We start from the raw sequence: 20,756 nt of genomic DNA on the forward strand, positions 1-20,756 counted from the left end.
AAAGACCAAACTAACTAAACAAACCAGAACTTATTATAGTGATCTAAAGGGACACTACACCTGTTTTTTTAAAACTCACCTGTTCTTCCAGGAAGGATTCTCAAATTTGGTCTAATTCTATCCTATCGCCAATCATTACTGATGTTTTTTTCCCTCCTTAGTAAATTTTTACCACTATATTTATATGTGCATCAATGTTAAGATTCATAACAAAGAAAAATGCTTCTCCATAAAATGAAATTAATTTTTAAAATCAGAAGTCTACATGTAATATTTTCTTCCCAGAGTCATATACTCCCAAACAGGACAAAAATAAGACTCATGTTTGAATTTTCACTTGGAAATATAAAAAACTGTCTCTACAATAAACATACCTGATTCCAAACATACAGTGAACGTAGTTAAATAAAGCTCTGCGCAGCATGGTTGTGTCAACATCCTCATGGGTGGCCATAGTGTTATATGTGAGATTGTAGACCATCCGAAACTTTTCATCAAGAAGATGTCCAATATCAGAATAAAGTCTGTTCACCAGGGAGAACCCATGATTTTCCCAGGTATAGTCCTAAAAGAATAAAATGTATTTAATTGCAAAGTGGGCATTTTCCATCTAAATTCTATGTGTTTATTAAATATAAGTAATGAAGCAAGTAAGCGAGGCTATTTCTAATTTAGTTCTGGGTTTTCAGCTTTACTAAGGCTTTACCAATAACCCTTCACATCAGTTAGTAGATCAGAGTGTCTGGATGTTTCTTCATGGGGTGTGGGATTTGCCATGTTAGTGATGAACTCTGGTCATCTCCTACACTTGGGTACTACACACACTATCCTCTTATCTGGAAGGGCCCCAGGAGATCTTGGAATATTCCTATGTGAACAAACCTACCCAGTGACATGGACAGTTAGCAGATCATCTAAAATAACCATGAAGGAGTTTGTCATAATGCAATCTCATACCCTCTTTAGGAGTCATATCACTGCTGTGGCTATTTCCTAGGGGTGAATATTAGAGTAGCCCTTAAGCCCATGACTACTGGTGTATGATTTTATTCCAAGAAAAAGTGATGTCACTTGTTTTCCTCTCTGTTCCCCCCACCCCAAAAAATGGTATAAACATTATGCAAATACCACGTAATAATAGAAGTAATGAATAAAGCAGACTGTTTCCTTTTGTCTTCTTAGGGAGAAAAATGTTGAAATAATTATCCATCTATTGGGAACTCCAATTAGATTAGGCTGAAACTAGGTTAAATACAAAGATTTATAGATTCTATCAAAAATTCTTTAGTGCCAATTTTTAAAATTTCAACACTTAATGGTTAAAATGACAGTATTTTCTAGTTTCTCTGAATTAAAGACATATTATACCTGAGCTCGGAATGTTGGCAAATGCTCTTCTCCTCGTCTGGCAAAGTCTTCATACCCAAAACCAGGGTCTTCAATATATCGAGAGACATCAGATGTTATAATCATGTCATCCTCAAAATCTAAGGACAATAATGAACAATCTAGTGTTAAGGATACTGTACGTGGTTATGACAATAAAATGGAACTCCATTTTATTCCACTTTTTAGCTTTTCCATGGATTTCTAAAGTGAAAACATGGACTCTATGACTTAAATTTATATAAAACATCTACTGCTAAAGTTTTAAATATAATTTCATTACCAAGTACTGGCAATCTTACCATTTAACTACTTTTCCTAACTGTTAGTTTGACTAGCTGAAATACCTAAACAGTAGTAGCAAAGGATCAATATGCTAGTTTTACTAATTTAGGAATGGAAGATAGCATAGGCCTGTAAGTATAAAGCTTAACCAATTTTTTTTTTTTTTTTTGAGACAGAGTCTCACTCTGTCACCCAGGCTGGAGTGCAGTGGTGCGATCTTAGCTCACTGCAACCTCTGCCTCCTGGGTTCAAGTGATTCTTCTGCCTCAGCCTCCCGAGTAGCTGGGACTGCAGGTGCGTGCCACCATGCTCAGCTAATTTTTTGTATTTTTAGTAGAGACAGGGTTTTGCCATATTGGCCAGGCTGGTCTCGAACTCCTGACCTCGTGATCCACCCACCTTGGCCTCCCGAAGTGCAGCTTAACCGTTTTTTTGGTTTTGTTTTTATCTTTCCAGGGGATGAAGTGGGATGAGAGGAAGGAGAAGAGATGAAGGTGAAAGACCACTCTGAGTTTCAGATAAACCTTTTTAAAATTACATGGTGTTTCATCTGGATGTATTCACAGTAAAAATTAGTTCAACATAGTTTATTTTTAGCTTGCAAAAAAGCACATAGGGAGAAGGATCAGAAAGGACACTCAGTGGGGAGGAGAGCAGAGTTTTTGATGTCGTTATCATTATCTTAATACACTTGAGAGCTAAGTAGGGGGGCTCAGTTTGTGAACATTCACTGAGCTTTATGCCTAAGATATGTGCACTTTTCTATGCATATGAAAACAAAAAGTACACAACATATGGAGTAAACAATGTCCTAATGAGACTGTGACTAGAATATTACCAAAGTGGCATTCGGGAAGATAGCAAGGCAATAATAATATTTTAAGAAAACTGATTTCTGCATACTTGATGACATTAACAATTTACCACTGAAAAAGTTTAAATATCCAATGCATATTAATTTATGCAAAATAATTCTATCTCACTTTTTATTTTAGGTTGGTCTGTCTTTATTATTTTTTCTGATTTTAACCATTAAAAGTGAATGAACAAGCTTCATTTACTAGCTTCTAGTGTAGAAAATGAACATATATTTCTCAAAATAAAAGAACAAACTAGCTATTTCCCTGAAAGGAACAATATTTTTATTATAAGCATTTTAGTATTAAATGTCGTATTCCATAAACAATAAATCGTAAAACAGTATTATGGCATAATAAAAGACAAACTATAACTCTTAACTGAGAATTTTTGAGAGACTTAAAAAAACAAGTGTAATTACGTTAATTCTTCCAAAAGAAAGACCTGGTAGTAATACTTCATTATCTTTAATCTTTGCTATTGCATGAACATTCTAACATTAAGTATTCTTTTCTCACAAGTTATCAGCTGTCTTTAGGTCACTGCTGTGGACTAACTGGGTGTTTGATAATGGCAGTAAAGAGTAAGTGCTCTGGTTACCCAATTTCAGATAAATCTTATTAAAATTCTTACCAAACTTCATTACATATAAAGAAAAGAGACAGTGTTTACTGAGTACTTACCATATACCAAGTACTATACTACACACTTACTATTTTTTGTTTCATTAATACAGGAAGAAATATCCATTTAAGAAATAAATTAACTGTATCTTACTAACACCATTGTCAGTACTGTGTCAGTAAGAAATACAATGTATAGATAAATTTAAGTATAAGATGATGTGAAAAACTTCTAAACATTAAATGCTTAAATTGATCTGAAGTTTTTAAGTGATTTTTCAGTCCTGTGAAGAGAATTTTCAGGCTTATCCCCAGCCTAATCCCATAACCACTTTATTTTCTCCTTGTCCTCCAGCACTCTATTCAGGTCAACGGAAACACTTTTAAAATGGCATTTTCAATGCATTATCTCTTAACATTTACAAACCAGCTTATGCTTTCCTTAATTCAGTTCATTACATAATAATATAAATGAAGCAAAAATTATAAAATGTAGTAGCAATCACTGAGGCTGCTATGAAAGGTAGTTTTATAGGTTGCAAAGTTTATGGGTTGCAAAGTAAAATAAAGCCAAAAACAGTAAGTAATAACTAAACTCTATAAAACAGTGTCTCTCTAGATGTGATTTTTCCTTTGACACTGCACAACCAAGTGGTTTCATTTGGCAAATATTGATACTGGAGTTGACTATTACATAGTTGGTTCTTTAGTTTTTGTTTTGCTCATATACATTTTCAAGTTGTATGACTTTCAGACATTTTAAAATAAACAGTAAAAAGTAAGTAGTCAGCCAAATAAGAGAAGTGATTCTAGGAAAAATCTCTACGCATTAATTTTTAACTTAGAAGTCAATTAACACCTGTTTCCTAGACAATTTTTATTCACAGAAAGAAATGTACAAAGGTCCCTCAATCCACAAATACTTTTTTCCTAAATTTATCTTAAGAAGTTAAAATTAGCATTCTGATAATTAAATCTAAAACTCTAGTTTTAATTCTATCTAAACAAATATTTCAAAGTCTGTACTCAAAAGAAATAGTATTTTGTTCATTATCTGCATTATTCTGCCCCTAAGAAGTAGTTACTGACATAATACAGGAAACATTCTGTTGCAGTAATGGAATGCCTAACTGAAAAAACAAAAAACAGTAAAAGCTAGTTAACCCTGTTATCAAGCTACAGCATATGACCCCTGTAGAATACTTTAAACATTTTTCTTCAAAAGACTTGAAAAACTATTCTTAGAATCCTTACGTAGAATCTGGAATACTTTATAACGCTGGTCAAACTAAGACTTTTTTAATACCAAAAAAACCCCTTTTTATTTATATTTTAAAACATGGTAAGTCTACACAAATGACTCAATTAGCTATTGTACTGTCTTTTTTCTATATTTTCTTTGTGCAGCCAGCAAATTTGGTACTGGCAATGATTAAGAGTGAAATATGTATTTATATATATGTGTGTATATATGTAAATATATATGTATGTGGAGGGGTATATGTATGTATACTGACATTATTTCCTTGAAATAGCCTCTTCTATTAAAATTAGAACATAATTTTTGGCTAAGGTCCAAGACTTGCTAGTCAAAATTCACTTTTGAAGGCTGTAGTCCCAGCTTAAAGTTCCAAGAAGGTAGAGACTGAAATCCAAAGTATATTTTTAATATTTCAAAAGACCTAAGAGAAATAAAACATTGATATTTTTCAAGCTTTAGTGATCTTAATGAAGCCCTTAAAATTAGTTTCTGAAAACACACAGATATTACTAACTTTATATAAATGTTTACATTTTTAGACATTAGTTTACCTAGAAGGTTCATCATAGAGTCATTATTTTCCTTCACCCTCACCTGTTCCCTCTGGATGAATTTTATAATCAACTTTTAATTTCTATTCCCAGTTATATGCTGATAACTTCTAAAATTTTACCTTGACCTTAAAGCCCTCTCCTGATTTCCCATCTCTTCTACCCTTTGTATTCCAAGAGTGGTTTGCATACTAGCAGCACTGGCATTACTTGGAAGGTTGATAGAAATGTGGCCTCTCAGGCCCTACCCTAAACTGACTGATTCAACTTCTGCATCCCAACAAGATTCCCCAAGTGACTCATGAACACTGAAGTTTGAGAAGTGCTGTGCAAGACATTTCCAGACTGGTTGTTTTATAGACATCTCTACTCAAAATGTCCAAAATATGGTAGGTTACATATTTCTTAAGGTTAGCAAGATCCTTACAGTAGGGACTCTACCTACCTAGCCAGATTTCTCTTTACACTACCTGTTTCATGATGTACATCCTAACAACACAGAACCACTTGTTCTTGGACCCAGCATCCTGTTTCCTTACCATCGTGCCTTTGCTTGGGCCTGAATGCTGTTTACCATGTCCTCCTGTGCCCCTCAGTCATTACCTAACTTCCTCACACTCAACTGGTTAAGATTTATCTTAGAGCCAACGGCTGCAGGCATTCTTCCTCTAGGTTCCTCTTCTGCCTACACCCTTTGCCTATCAAGACTGGGTTCAGTGCCCTCTTCTAGGCTCCTATCTTTCACATTCTGCTATGAGTTACAATTATATTTTTGCTACTAGAATGAGAGTGCCCTGAGAGCAGGAATCATGCCTTATTTAACCTTAAAACCTTAGTACCTAACACCATGCTGAAACTCTATTGGGTACTCAATAAGTGTTTGCAGAGTGAATATTAAACCAACAATCCAAATACTAGGTTTCTTTGTTTGGAATTTCCTGCTGACTAGAGGCTCTGATTTTAGTGACAGTAATCTTCAATGGATTAAATTAATTGAAAGGATTAAAATGGTTACTCAATTTGGTAGATAAAATTTTTCATAAAAAAGATCATCAGGAGAAATGATAAAAAGGGTTCTTGTTCTTCCTGGTAAAACTGAGAACTACTGATCAATGTTTTATGTTTAACATTAACAAGTTACGGCTGAAACAATTCTCAAAATTTATGAGACTGATGAGTTTTAAGACAGGCAGTAGTTTTGAAGGCCTCTTTTAGATCAACAGAACTCTATTTTTTAAAAATATGTTATGTGTGATCCCAGCTACTCAGCAGGCTGAGACAAGAGAACCGCTTGAACCTAGGAGACGGAGGTTGCAGTGAGCCAAGATCACGTCACTGAACTCCAGCCTGGGTGACAGAGCAAGATTCTGTCTCAAAAAAAAAAAAAAAAAATGTTATGCACATAGATTACTTTTAAAGAGTTTAAACTTTGTATTGAGTCTATGCTATTTTAATATCATTTACTATGTGGTGTTCAATATCTTTTTAGTTGTAATTGAAAAGTTTACTTCCTATTTCAGTCTCTTCGAGTATTAGAAAAACCGTTTTCAAAACTACAGCAAAGAATCTCAGCTTTTAACACAGGATGAATTCCTCCAAATTCAATCTAAGAAAATGACCTAAATAATATATTTTTATAGAATTCCAAAGAAATGTAAATGCAAATGCAGTGTAATTTTAGAACTAATCTGGAAAAGCAGCAGTGTGAGAATAATCTTCCCACACACACCCCACCTACAAAAAAGGCAGTTTTTAAAAAATCTTATCTATTGAAACAATATTTCACTTATCATTTAAAAAAAATCACAAAAGTAGGATAAATTAAATATGCCTGTCTAACTTTATAAGCAACTGATCTGCTTTAAATAACATTTTATCCAGGATAGAGTATGAACTACAAAGCTGAAAGTTCTCTCGACGCAATCTGAAATACATTCAAGGATAAACCAGCCTGAGGGAAAGCAATAGCATGAGGGTAAGATAGAAGAGGAGAACTAAGTAAGAGAAAGATGGTAGCAGAATCATTTTTACATATCCATATAGAAAACACTGAAGTTGCCCTGTTAGGGTTCTAAGAACAACTAAAAGGCAAAAAGTGCAAAAAAACACCTGAATGAGGAAATGAATGAAAAGTATCTCCAGAGACCACAAAAAGACTTTCTTTCTTCTCCTTTTCAAAACGAGTGCTCATTTCTTCCTGAGATGCCTCTTCATCTTCCCTTTCTTCTTGAAGTCTTTTCATCCTTTCCATTAAGGCCTCTAGCTCACTTAGAGAATCCACAATCTGGAAACAGATAAGATAATGTTGGGTGCTATTCATACTAAAAGTGTTCCAGTAAATATCTCCATCTCCAAATGTCACCTTACTATGTACGGCGGAACAGGCACAGTTATGAAGTTCTTAAGTCGGTTTTTCACCAATTTCAAAGGAAATCATGACAGATTCCAGCATTTTCAGAAGTATGATTTTTTTTCAGTTATAAATATAAAAGTTTATAAGTATATATGTGTGTGTATAAAATCTACAATTCTAGCATTTGGTATATATTAAATATTATAGTTTAGTTTAAAAAATGAGGCAGCACAATTGTTTTACTTTTTGCTGTTATAAGATATGTTTTCCATTGGTTGTTACAGCATCTTATACACACAAGTGTATTGTTTTGGGATCTACTGTCGAAAGGGTCTAACATTAAAAGCCTATGATCACTAGAATGCATCACTGTTTAGTCTTTATGATTTGCAGTAATATGTATTTGCTTTAAAAGCCTCTTTAAAATAAATCAGAACTTCAGGTACCAAATTTTTACAGTAATAAAAATTATGCAAACATATTTTAAGTATATAATATCCTATCTAATTGGAGAAAAATTCTCTCTAGATATTTTTAATATTAGAAGTTTAAAGCAAAAACAGTAAAGAAAAATAGCTAAGAAAACTAACCCCAAAGTTGCTGCCTGAAAGAGATGCATTCTCTATGTTGTTGTCATTAGCAAGATCACAAACGCAGAAATTGTTGACCGATATTAGCCTGAATCCATTGGAGATTTCTGGATCTCTCTCTGGATTGATACCACTACCAAAAACAAAGCTTGCCAAAGCATGATAATGTGCCAGGAGGACCACAGCATGTACCAGTTCAGGCAAAGACCAATTATTTTCTCCAGTTTTGACAAGTTTCTGAAATGAGAAAGCAAAGCAAATATAAAAATTCTAGAATGCTACAAAGCAATTTCAATGAAAATCTACCAATTTTCATATATCCACTTAGAGTAATAAAACTTAAAACTCTCTTTTAAAAATGTTTCACATATTAAAGATATGATTTTGGCCAATGCGCCATTAAAACTATCATACTTAACAATATAATTACATTGTAGTGTCTTCCAAATCCCTTATTATACAATAAATCTTCTGCTTCCAAAGCATTTTTTATATGGTATGCTATTTTAATGAAATACTTTTAGAGAATCAAAGAACACTTGAGCTAGATAGGACTTTAAAGATCATCGAACAAAGCCATTCATTTTAAGGTGTATTGGAAACTTCATCTCACAAAATCACGAAAAACCCCAATTCAGCAAGTCAAGTTTCAGTTATCCTTTAGATACCTTCTAATGGAGAAAGACGCTGCAGCAGACGACAGAAATTGTAGAATACTACCTCACATCTGAAGAAGAATTTAAAAAATTTCCAAGCACTTTTTCATATTCTGTATTTCACCTGACCCTCCAGCTAAATGATGGATCACAAATGAAGTCATTAAAAACAGTAATTCTTCCACTTTGTCCAAGAGTGAATTCCACCAATTAATCCATCAGGGATTCTTTCCCATCGGTGTTCATTTTCTCTCCCTTTCTCTCTATCTCTCACTGTGTGTGTGTGTGTGTGTGTGTGTGTGTGTGTGTGTGTGTGTGTGTGGTGTATGTGAGGGGGAATCTCATCCCTCTCTTTCCCTCCTTCCAAATCTAAAACTTTCATTTGGCTTACTTAATGGCTAAAACAAAACAAAACAAAAATAAAACTGCTTTCTTTTGCTTTACTACCCACTATTTAACTACACACCATATATAATTTAATATATTACCAAAAGCTCAGGGAAAAGAAAAGAAAATCAGTCAAATTCTATCATCCTATGGCCAGGAGAGATAGGAAAAGATCTGTTAAAGAACAAAATTATAGTTAGATAGAAGGAATAAATTCTAGTGTTCTATACCACTGTAGGATGACTATAGTTAACAATAACATACAGTTTCAAATAGCTAGAAGGATATTGAACATTCCCAACACAAAGAAATAATAAATGTTTGAGATGATGGGTATCCTAATTAATCTGGTCATTGTACATTATATATTATCAAAATATCACTATGTACCCCATGGATATGTAGAATTATTTGTTAATTAAAAAATAAAATTTAAAAAGTGATCATAAGACAAAAACATCATTACAATCTGTAATAATGTAAATAAAGAGGGTCATTATTGAATAATAAAAGAACATACACCAGAAAAATATACTTGCTTTACATCTGTATGTACCAAACCTTGTAGCCACAAAATATACTAAATGGTTGCAATATTGACTGAAAAAAATTCTACCACTCTAACTTTTACATATTTTCTTTTATTTTTTATAAGCAATTATATAGTTATAACCACATATATCTATATTTTCAGATATATATCACATATATCTGATTTTCAAATTTGACATTTTGACATGTTCATTTTTCATGAGGCCATAGTGCCATATTAATTTTTAAGCAAGGCCTCTCCTGTATATCAATAGATGTATATAACTACTTCTCCTTTCCTATACCATTATTCATGTTCTAAATTTGTTTTGTTTATTTGCTTCTATAAATAGCATCTTCATACTATAATTTTGTTCTTATTTTAGAAACATTTCCTAATAGGATTTTTAGAACAAAGAGTATTAATATTTTTATGACTTTTGATAATACTGCCAAAGAGCTTTCCAAAAGGATTGTTAGAATTTACAATGCCTTCACCAATCTTTGCAGGATTATCATTCAACCTGAAAGGACAGCCAACACTCACCATCTCTAATTTCTTGCCTCACATTCATTTCTACTTTTAAAAATTCATTACAATCTGGTTTCATTTTCAAGCAAACTCCTGAAGCTACATTTACTAAGATTACACATGACCTTTCAAATGGCCAAATTTGACTATTTCTTTTTAGTCCTTATTTTATTTGATCTCTGCAGAATTTACATTGTTTACTTTCTCCCTTCTTGACGTTAATCTCTCTTGACTTCAACAATTCCACATTTTGGGAGGGAAGTACACTTGCTACCCTGAGAAAGATCTTTCTCTATTTCTGTATTCCATCCACAATCTTCCTTCCTTGTACAGTATCTCCCTGGATGGGCCATTCATTCCTTCAACCTGACCTTTGCTTATCTGTAAACAACTATCCAATTTTACTTTTAACTCACACTTTTTCTTGAGTTACAGACCTGTACTTCCTTTAGTAAGTGGACATCACTTTGTGGATGTCATTTTTAGTTGCTGTCAGCCTGTATATGCTCATGTCATGAAGAAGGACACCTTAATCACTCTCTTGTCCCACCCACTTTCTCCATCCTCACATCCTGCCAGTCACCAAAGTCCTACTTATTCTCATGCAGAATCATTACTAGAATCTTATCCTTCCTATGTATCTCCCATGGCTTTAAAAAAAAAATAACACCTCTCAGGTGTAGTACTATGACTGGTCTACTGCTTCCAGTCTGTACAATCTGTAATTTATCTTCTAAATCACCTAATATATTCATATTACAATTTGGCACAAAAACCGTTAATGATTCTTGATTCTCTATCATATTGATCTCCAAGCTCTTGTGATCAAATATACTTCCAAATGTAAAAATTGGGAATGGTCCAACCCCAGATATTATGTATATTTATTTGTAAATTTATACACATAAAATATATTTTATAAAGAATATTTATATATGTGTACTGTAATAAAAACATAAAATACACAAATACAAAATTTAGATGAATGAGATAAGAATATACACACATACACAAATATTCTGTTAATATTTTGGAAAATTTTCTTGTGTACCTCCTGAGTACCATAACATAACCCTGAAGACCATAACTTTCTGAGAATAAAATACAAATTATTTAATACAGTATTCACTGGGTCATACAATATGATCTCAATTCTTCCCAGTTCCCACCTTACATAAACATCACTACACTTCAATAATCTGAAACTGTTGGCTATTCTTCCAATATACCATAATATTAAATACTCTATTCTTTCTTTGAAATGCCCTGCTCTACTTGAAAACTCCCACTTACTCTTCAAGACCTAGCTCAAATGTTACCTCTTTCAGAAAATAAACTTTCTGGTCCCATTCTCTTTATTCGTACATTCATACACTGTTGGCTGTGATTGTTGTCATTACCCTGTTCTTCCTCTCCCCTAGACTCCAAGCAAATCTATGGGCAGGGTCTTTATCTTTACCCACCGAAGTATCTGGCACAAAGTAATTGAGACATGACATTAAAAACAATGATTAATTCCCCTATCTAGTTAACATATTATCAAATCAGAACATAAATCTTAAGATAGCATCGTGCTTCACAGTTTCCCAGATACATCATCAAAATCTGAGAGTATGCAGATTGATAAACGCTATGCTTGGTTGAAAGGGCAAATAACAAAAATGTAGTCTAACAAGAGGATCCAAAAACCAAGGACATTTCTATGCATTAGGAACAGAGATTTTAAATAACAAAGGTTTCCACTGATAATTTAGATGATAGGTCCCATCCATTGAATAGTTACCACGTGCCAAGAATAGTGCTAAGCATATTGAATAATGACCTCACCCTGTAGGCCTTTGATGGAAGTGCCTTCAGAAATACAAGTGCTCTTAGTCATTCAGGACAACTCTATTTCTCATCTAAGCTCTAGTTTTAAAAGGCATTTAAGCATTCACACACCAGCTGGCAAATCACTTTTTTATTTGCAAAATCATTTTTAAATGATTTTTAAAACATATTTTTAAAACTTACTAAATGTTAGAACTATAAAAAAGTTTAAAACTCATTTAATCTAGCTCCCTCATTCTGTAGAAGGGAGAATTGAGGCCCATAGAAGTTAATTTACTAAAAGGACACAAACTTGTAACAGAGTACAGACTAGATCCCAGGCATCCTATCACGCTAGTGTATTTTCTTTAGTCTATCTACTACTTAAAAATAGAAACCAAATTTTCTCATAGCCATTCACCAAAGTACTTGTAGAAGATAATGATTACTTAAAGAGGAGAAGTATTCATTTGTGCTTAAATTAAACCGACTTTCTAAACTTATCTTTTCTACACAGACACTATTATTTATGTTCCAAGTTCCTAATATACACATATTTAAAATTAAGTCCTAAGCAAATTCCTTTTTATTTCAAAGAAACATTCAGTACCTGAATGTGCTCTTTTGTGATCAGCCAAGGTCGATGTGCTAGCAGCTTATTAATTTCATTAAGATTTTTCAGTCTTTGTGGCACATATTCCAAACCATTCAACCACTCAGCAATACCTCCAGTCTTTAAAAATTCATCCACATGCATGTTTATTAAGTAAGAACACTGATGTCTAGCTGCAGCCTAAAGCACAAAGAAAAGAATTCATTGATAAAAGAATCACAGTAGAGTTTCTTTCCACTATTTCTAAACAAATAATTCAGATGGAGCTAATGATTTTTATAGCCAGTACCTCTTTTCTTAAAGAATCCTTTTTCTAAAACATCCATCATAATGATGTAATAGATTCAATACATGAAGCTAATACTTGTATAAGCAAATAATTGCCACATGAAGCCAATTATTTCCTTGTCTGGAAGTTGGTATAGCTTAAGCCACAGCCTACTTTCTAGCTATGAATAGGAAATACAGGTCCATTTCAATATGACAAATATACCTATTACATTCTACTTAAAACATAATAAAATCTCATTAACTTATAATCTAACAACTCAGGATTCATCCTAATTTGATTACTTCTCTTATCCTCTTTAAGATAAGTGTGACTTCAGTCATATTTGTACACATCTTCCTACTCAGATGACATGGAAGAGATTAAATATGAAAAATGATTTTACTGAAAATTAAATGAGAAACATTCAGTGCATTAAGTGGCTTAACATATTCCAAATGTACCCAAGACACTTGGTATCCAAAAGGCCATAGGCTTCTTCAGTTCTTATGTCCATAAATTATACTTAGCTCTATACACACACAAGGACACACACCTATTTTGGAAGGGAGAAAGAATAAGTGAGGAAGGTGTTATGTGAACATAGGAAAATAAGCACCCACCATTATTGCAATATAGTGCCTGTATGGTAGAGGAAGGGGACCATCCATGCGCAACATGTAAAACTGGCTCCTCAAGAAAGACTCCAGGTACTGAGTGTGTAAACTCATGACCTGTGTGATGTTGTCCAGACGACCGGATGTAGAGTATTCTTCCACAAGAAAGTTAGTACGTTCATCCACTGTGTTTGCTTGGGTAACCTGATAACCAAGAAACACAAAACAAAATGACTATTGAGACATAAACACACCCTTGGTTTATATAAATTATGTCACTATTGAAGCAAATGAATATTCATTTGATATTAACAGACACTGAAATTATGCAGTTACTCATACTGGCAACAGAAATAAAAAAAAGAAAGCACCATTCATTTTTGGCTCTGGTACCACAATTTATTAAACAACAAATGTTAAATTATCAAACATTATACACACAGCTATGAATGAAGAAAAGAAGCTTCCATCTGTTTTGCTAGGCATATTAGGTAGATTCTTCAGGGTCCATTTGCCTGGCCATTGTCACACCAATGTGTGGTAAAGCACAAGCAGCAGCATCTGATTACATACATTTACAATTTCATCTCATCAGCCTATGACGATAAACACATCATTTTTAGACTAATATTTTCAGTCTAATCCTTTGCTTGCTTTTGTGATTTAACATAAAAAAAGCTTTCTGAAGTCTTTTCAGGGACAAAGGCATATATAATAATTTGTAGAAAAGTGTTAATTGAAAAATTAATGAGGACACCAGAATACTGTCATTCCTATTTTGAGCCTAACAATAATAATTACTAAAAACAAGGCAAGTTATTAAAATGGACATTCTCCATCCTAGGAAATCAAGAGTTTTCTCAAAAATAGATTATTTACATATAGCTTCATACACAATGACAGTTTGGGCATCACACCAAGAACTGGCTCTGAAGGTGTTAAGAGTTTATTAGCACCTTGTAAAAAGACTCAACCCTGTGGGAGTTAATGGACATGAGATGCATAATTCTAAGAGTGGTTCCTTGTTTATTTGTATTTCAGAATTGGAGTTCTAGACTTATTTTAGAGATAAGGAAACAGATTTAAGATTAAATTCAAGCTCATGCACTTTATTAATAGCAGTCTGGTCTAGAATCCAGATTCCCTAAAGACTAGACTAATGGTCTTTCCAAACATCCACACTGCTATTAAGAAACTATTTACTCTTTAGAGCTGGCTTCGCAGTCTGAAAAATTAGTACACATTATACAAAGGCACTACTGACTTAGGGAAATTTAATCCCAAAGGAAACATAATGTTTGAAAAGTATAAATTGTGAGGAAATGTTAACTACGATGGTGTCACTCATTATGGAGCCAAGTATACTTTGATTTGCTCACTTCCCCACCATTTAGTCAACTACAGGGACCAAGATAGTTAAAAATATAATGGGATCCAGATGAACCACATATAATTAGAAATAGAATATTTGTTATTTTTGTTTTGCTTTCCCCAGCATAAGTTTCTTCTAACTGGATGCCTAAGATACATTAATAGATTCATATGATGCAATAGATCCTAAAAACCAGATTATCCTCAGATATATACTGTGAAAAATGACTATGCTTCAGGAAGTCTTTACACGTAGTAGGCAATTTAGAGCAGCCCCAAGCTATCTGAGGAAAATAGGCATAAGCAGGACAGCTTCACCAGTGCATGGTGCATCGTCCTCACCCAGATCAGCTATTGTCACTGAGCTCCCGAAATGTTACCGTCACTTTGGATTTGCACTTAGGTGGGAAGGTCACTAAAAAGGTGGCCTGATGATTAAAGAACTGTTGACTCTGGCAATGATATGGTATTATTCTATTTCTACTAGTCCCTTCTTTTAAGACAATAATCAGCGCTCTGTAAATATTTGTGAAGCTGAAAAGAAAGTATCTCCATGGTTTTCTGACATGTGAACAAGAAACTCAAGAGCAAAATTCATTCCTACTTTCATATTAGCAAGAGATATTCTTTGATACAGTTAAGTTATTTTTAAATCTTACTTTTTATATTTTAAGACAGATAAACTTACTTCCTTCTCTGGAATAAAGGCACTTGGTCCTCTTGTCAAGGGTTGAGACACTCTGATTCTTTTATCCTATTTTTAAAAGAAAAGTTTTATGTATTAATGATGACTTTCTAAGAAATGTTAAATTTGTGCACATTTATTGCTAAGGTACTAAAATCAAGAGAATAAATAATTAAATTAAATTATGTGAGACCAGAATAAGTGTTGGGTCTCAGATCAAAGAAAACCCATAGGGCCACTGTATGGATAAGATAATGGGGCAAACACCTACCATAGTGCTAAGTGCAGCACAGCCTCCTCAAAGTGTCATATCCCTTAGTCACAGTCTACACCATAAACTTTAAGCCCATATCTGACATGCCTCAAAACCATTAACCTCCATAATAAAATAGTGTTTTATAGTAGTATACTGTTAGACATCAATTTGAAAACTAAATAAAAGGTTAAATTCAAAGAGGATTACATAACAACCCTTCAAAGCAATTACCCAGTCTGCTTTTTTCCCCTAAAATAGCAATAAGCATATCTAATATGAAGTTTTGAAACTTTAAGAAAAATGTAAAAATTAGAGAAGGAGAGGTTAGTTCAATATAAAGGATGGGGAATATAGTAATTCTTATTGTTCCACTTGCTATTCTATTGGTGGTATTAATAAATGACAGATTGCCAATGGTATGTCTGAATGCTGATTTTTTTTAAGTTTTTAAAAATTTGTTAACTTTTTTAAATTGAAAAATATTTTAGTATCCTCATTTAAGTGCGATATAAGCCATAAAAATTCCAATCAGAGAATAGGGTCCTTCTTCTCACCCTCCCTTTCTCCCCCCATTACTAGGTAACCTGAGTCTTTTTTGGTCTTTACAATCAAACAGCCTATCAAACACAAAATAGTTATTTAAATCTCTTAAATCCTTTACTTCATTAGGAACCAGTTACAAAACAAATTGGTGAAAGTAGGCAGTCAGGCATTTAACATGATTTTTTTGAGCGCCTAATCAGATACTGTGATAGACTTTGAAGATACAGGGTGAGGAAAACAGATATGCTCTCTGCCCTCATGAGCTTTGCACACAATCTTCATCAATTTTGGGGGTTTTATTGAAATAAATATATTAAACAATAATACTCTTAACCTGGTAAAGTTTCAGAAATAACTAGGCATCTAGGTTATATTTACAAAATGATGACAAAGGTTTCAATCTCCTGGTCAAGTACACTGGAGGACTGCATGTTAAGAGGATGAAGTCAGGATTCCAATATTGGTATTTCTTGTCTATGTCAACCAAATCTAGACTTACCTAGAAAGGTAATTTAAAGGAAAATAACAGGTTTCTTCCTTTTGCTAGCCTCCATAAGATATAGAAAAAAAAATTTCGAACACTCTCTGTATAACTCAATGAACTACAAGGTTAAAGTAAGCTATGATTGCACCACTGCACTCCAGCCCGGGTGACAGAGTGAGACCTCATCTCACAAAACCACCACAACAAAAAACTTAATGAAGTAGTATATGAAAAGCAATTTTCTGGACAACTATTCATTTCAAATGAACAAAGCAGCTGGAAAAACTGATTATGAGGAAAAATTATGATTATGAGGTTTGAGGAAAAAAATTTCAACAGGGAGATAAATCAAAATCTTTAAATAATAAAAAATACATAAAATTTAGAGAACATGTAGAGGGAGCAAAATGTAAACTCTTTCACGTTAAGATGGACAATGGGATTTTGGAAACAAAAAATGATTTATTAAATTTGTTGATAAAAATCACAATTTGATACAGTTAGCAACTAAATTCACCTTTAAATGTTTGATATTATTACTTTAAATATTTTCTGAAACAGGAGAGATTTAAATCTGAAAAAACATTTTCATTATAAATGGAACTGAAAGGTACTGCACTTAAATGAATATAACATCTCTTAGTGTTTAGCAATTGAAAAGAAGCAACTTAAACTCAATTTCATTTGTGTCAACACTGATTTCTTCATTTATTTAGCAAACATTAATTGAGCATCTACAATGTGTTAGGCAGTGAGGACACAAATAAGAACTAGATTGGCAGAATGCATATAACCAGCTATGGCATATGACATACACCATAGCAGATGCATACAAAAAGTGATGAAAGAAGACATCATTTTAGCAATTATCATTTATTTAAGTCATTTGCTTACTGTTGAACATTTTAGTTATATACAGTTTTCACTACTATAAGTAATCCTGTGATGAACACCTTCATATAAAGAGACTTGGGACATATTTTGTTGTGTTTACGATAGTTTCTTTAGGAAGATTCCCAGAAGTGGACTTACTATGGTTTGGGTTATAAATATCTTTAAACTTCTTGTTGCTTACTGCCAATATGGTAACAAAAATGTCTTACCAATTTTATTTTCATCGGCTGAGAAAATGTCCACTTAACTCACTAATTTCAAAAGTAAAAAGCAGCATTCAAAAACGTGTTCGAAGCATTTTATTGTATGCTTATTTGTAGTAAAAAGCTCTTAAGCAGAGATGTGGATCAGATCTGTGTTTTTAATAGTGTTGAGGGTGATGTAGCCCCTGGGCCTGAGAGGGAAAAATCCCAGCTGGGAAGCTCTGGTAATAGTCCAGGAGAGATAAAATATGGCCTGACCTAAAATATTTGTTTATATACCGAACATAAAAGAAAACTAACACAATTTTTAAGTTTTAACATCATGTATTCTTCCTCAATTATATTTTTTAATGTTGCCATTTTTGAAATGATCAGCCTAGTTTCTGCTTCTGCATAAGGAGAATCTTTTCTGGCAAGGACTCTACTACTGTATTGTCTCAGTTGGCTGCTCTGTCTATTCATAGGAAGGTGAAATACAATTTTAAAAATGATCAAAGCGGCCGGGCGCGGTGGCTCACGCTTGTAATCCCAGCACTTTGGGAGGCCGAGGCGGGCGGATCACGAGGTCAGGAGATCAAGACCATGGTGAAACCCCGTCTCTAGTAAAAATACAAAAAATTAGCCGGGCGTGGTGGCGGGCGCCTGTAGTCCCAGCTACTCGGAGAGGCTGAGGCAGGAGAATGGCGTGAACCTGGGCGGCGGAGCTTGCAGTGAGCCGAGACTGCGCCACTGCACTCCAGCCTGGGCGACAGAGCAGGACTCCGTCTCAAAAAAAAAAAAAAAAAATGATCAAAGCAGTTCATAAATTCTACTCTAAACACATTTCATTCTGAAAATTTGTTTCCACCCACTTTTCTATCTCTGCATGCTTTTAAAGTCAGTAAGATCAAATACAAAAAAATAGGATAGGACTATATCCAAAAGATTGATTTTTTTTTAAGATAAGACCATAAGCTAGAGTTCTGGTCAAATTATAATGCCTTTCCTCCACCTTTCTTTCAAATCCCAAATGTCCAAGGACCAAGTTCCTACTTCACTCATACTAACTTTTCTAAAGTCCCTAGACCTACTTCCCCAACATGGTAAGCATCAGCCACATATGGCTAAATTTAAACGAATTAAAATTAAATAAAGTTAAAAACACAGTTTCTCAGCCACATTAACCACATTTGAGGTGCTCAGCAGCCACATAGGACCACGTGTACTCTACAGGACAGCGCAGACATTTCCATCTTCTGCTGAAGACAGTTCTACTGGACAGTGCTGCTCTGGACTCATTTGGTTTTGCTTTTTTAAAATTGTATTTTCAGACATTTTTATAACTTTTTGAAATGTTAAATGACTGCTGTGCAGAGTTATTCATTTGATGGTCAAACCTACTCAATCCCAGAACCCAGAATTTTAGTGTAATTGCAGAAATTCTCTGAACCAATCAACCTATTTGTCCTTTTTGGGCAAATTAGGAAGACAAAAAACTATCAGCCAGTTCCAAGGACCCTTGTCTCAATTTCTGCTTACATTACAGTCCTCAGAAAAGTATCAAGGGCACGCTCACTTTCCTTCCTTCTTTCTGTCTTTCTTGTGGTAATAAATAAATAAATAACACCCAAGGTTTACCCTTTTAAATTAAGTGTACAACCCCAGTATTGTTAACTATATGCACGCTGTTGTACAGAAGGGGTCTAGGACTTTTTCATCTTGCATAACTGAAATTTTATTCCCATTGAATAGCAACTCCCATTTCTCCCTACCCCTAGGTCTAGGAACCACCATTCTACCTTTTGCTTTTTATGTAAACACAGTCTTTAGATCACAGCTGAGATTCTCCCTATGTAATCCCCTGCTTTCTTACCTCTTTGCACAAGTCAAATCTACCTCCTTCTGGGCAACTCTCTCCTTTTTGGGCTTCCTTTTTTCTTTTCTTTTTTTTTTTTTTTTTTTTTTTGAGACAGAGTTTCGCTTTTGTTGCCCAGGCTGCAGTGCAATGGCACAATCTTGGCTCACCGCAACCTCTACCTCCCGGGCTCAAGTGATCCTCCTGCCTCAGGCTCCCGAGTTGCTGAGCTTCCATAACACTTTACCACCCAACCCACTAACTTCTTTGATCATTTACTTTTACGTTTCCTAGATGTTCCTTGCAACTCCTTCCTTACAAATATTGATTCTTTCAAGTCAATGTTCTCTTCTATGGCTACCATATTCTTTACACAAAACAAAATTCTACTCAAATTTGTTATGGTGACTATATTGTAGGGAAGACAATGGAGCAGATGAATGATAAAATAAGGGCATATGATATGAAAATGAGCAACCCATGCAACTGCCTCCTGAATCTTTTTTATCTAGAGAACTCGCTAGCTCTTCTCTGCCCTCCAGTCTGGCTTTGGGTATTTCGTGACATAATGTGGATGCAACATTAGCACCTTAAAATCAACATGTTTAAAATGAATCTTCTATCTCAAACCAGCTGTTCCTCCTCACTTTCCTCTGTAGGTTATAAAATCACCATACATACCAGCAACTCTGGCTCAGATTCACAGTTATCTTTGACTCTTTATCCTAGGGGCCTGCATTCAAATGGTTGCTAAATCCTATAACTGTCTTTTACCAACTAAATCTTTAAGTCATCCTTTCCACACCCCCTACTCAGTTGTAAGATTTCTCTCATGCCAAGAAACCTTTTCCCCTCACAAGTGAGAATAATATCAATTCTAGACTGTAGCTTTCCCCATTATTGGGAAGCTTTGAGAATATACCACATAAAAATGTAAAACACACAAAGCATAATGTAAAATAAAATATTTTTATTTTTCTTCTGCTTATTTTCCTCAATGTCAAAAAAATGAACCCAAAACTAAAACAGCTATATTTTCTCAACACATGCTACTTGATTAGAAAAATTCAAGGATTGCTCTACGCTATGAGTGAAAATATGCAGTGGCTGCACTAATTTTGAGGAATAATATTGCTATGTTTTTCTCTAAGTATTTAAGCTAAAGC

The 20,756-nt window shown here is 34.0% G+C and overlaps 1 protein-coding gene across 5 annotated transcripts in view; it reads right to left on the minus strand.

Moving 5' to 3' along the window:
* SESN3 (sestrin 3) overlaps window positions 1-20,756 on the minus strand; it is a 65,070-nt gene that overhangs the window by 11,819 nt on the left and 32,495 nt on the right. For all 5 annotated transcript variants that reach the window (XM_032167195.2, XM_058446357.1, XM_058446355.1 and 2 more), the window contains exons 2-8: window positions 15,380-15,445; window positions 13,327-13,524; window positions 12,433-12,615; window positions 7,908-8,144; window positions 7,074-7,248; window positions 1,369-1,487; window positions 375-565 (exon numbers count right to left, since the gene is read on the minus strand). In XM_032167195.2, coding sequence (XP_032023086.1) covers window positions 375-565; window positions 1,369-1,487; window positions 7,074-7,248; window positions 7,908-8,144; window positions 12,433-12,615; window positions 13,327-13,524; window positions 15,380-15,445 — 1,169 coding nt within the window. The remainder of the gene's footprint in view (window positions 1-374; window positions 566-1,368; window positions 1,488-7,073; window positions 7,249-7,907; window positions 8,145-12,432; window positions 12,616-13,326; window positions 13,525-15,379; window positions 15,446-20,756) is intronic.

This window comes from Hylobates moloch, unplaced genomic scaffold (genome assembly GCF_009828535.3).
Source record: "Hylobates moloch isolate HMO894 unplaced genomic scaffold, HMol_V3 SCAFFOLD_11, whole genome shotgun sequence".
Classification (NCBI taxonomy): domain Eukaryota; kingdom Metazoa; phylum Chordata; class Mammalia; order Primates; family Hylobatidae; genus Hylobates; species Hylobates moloch.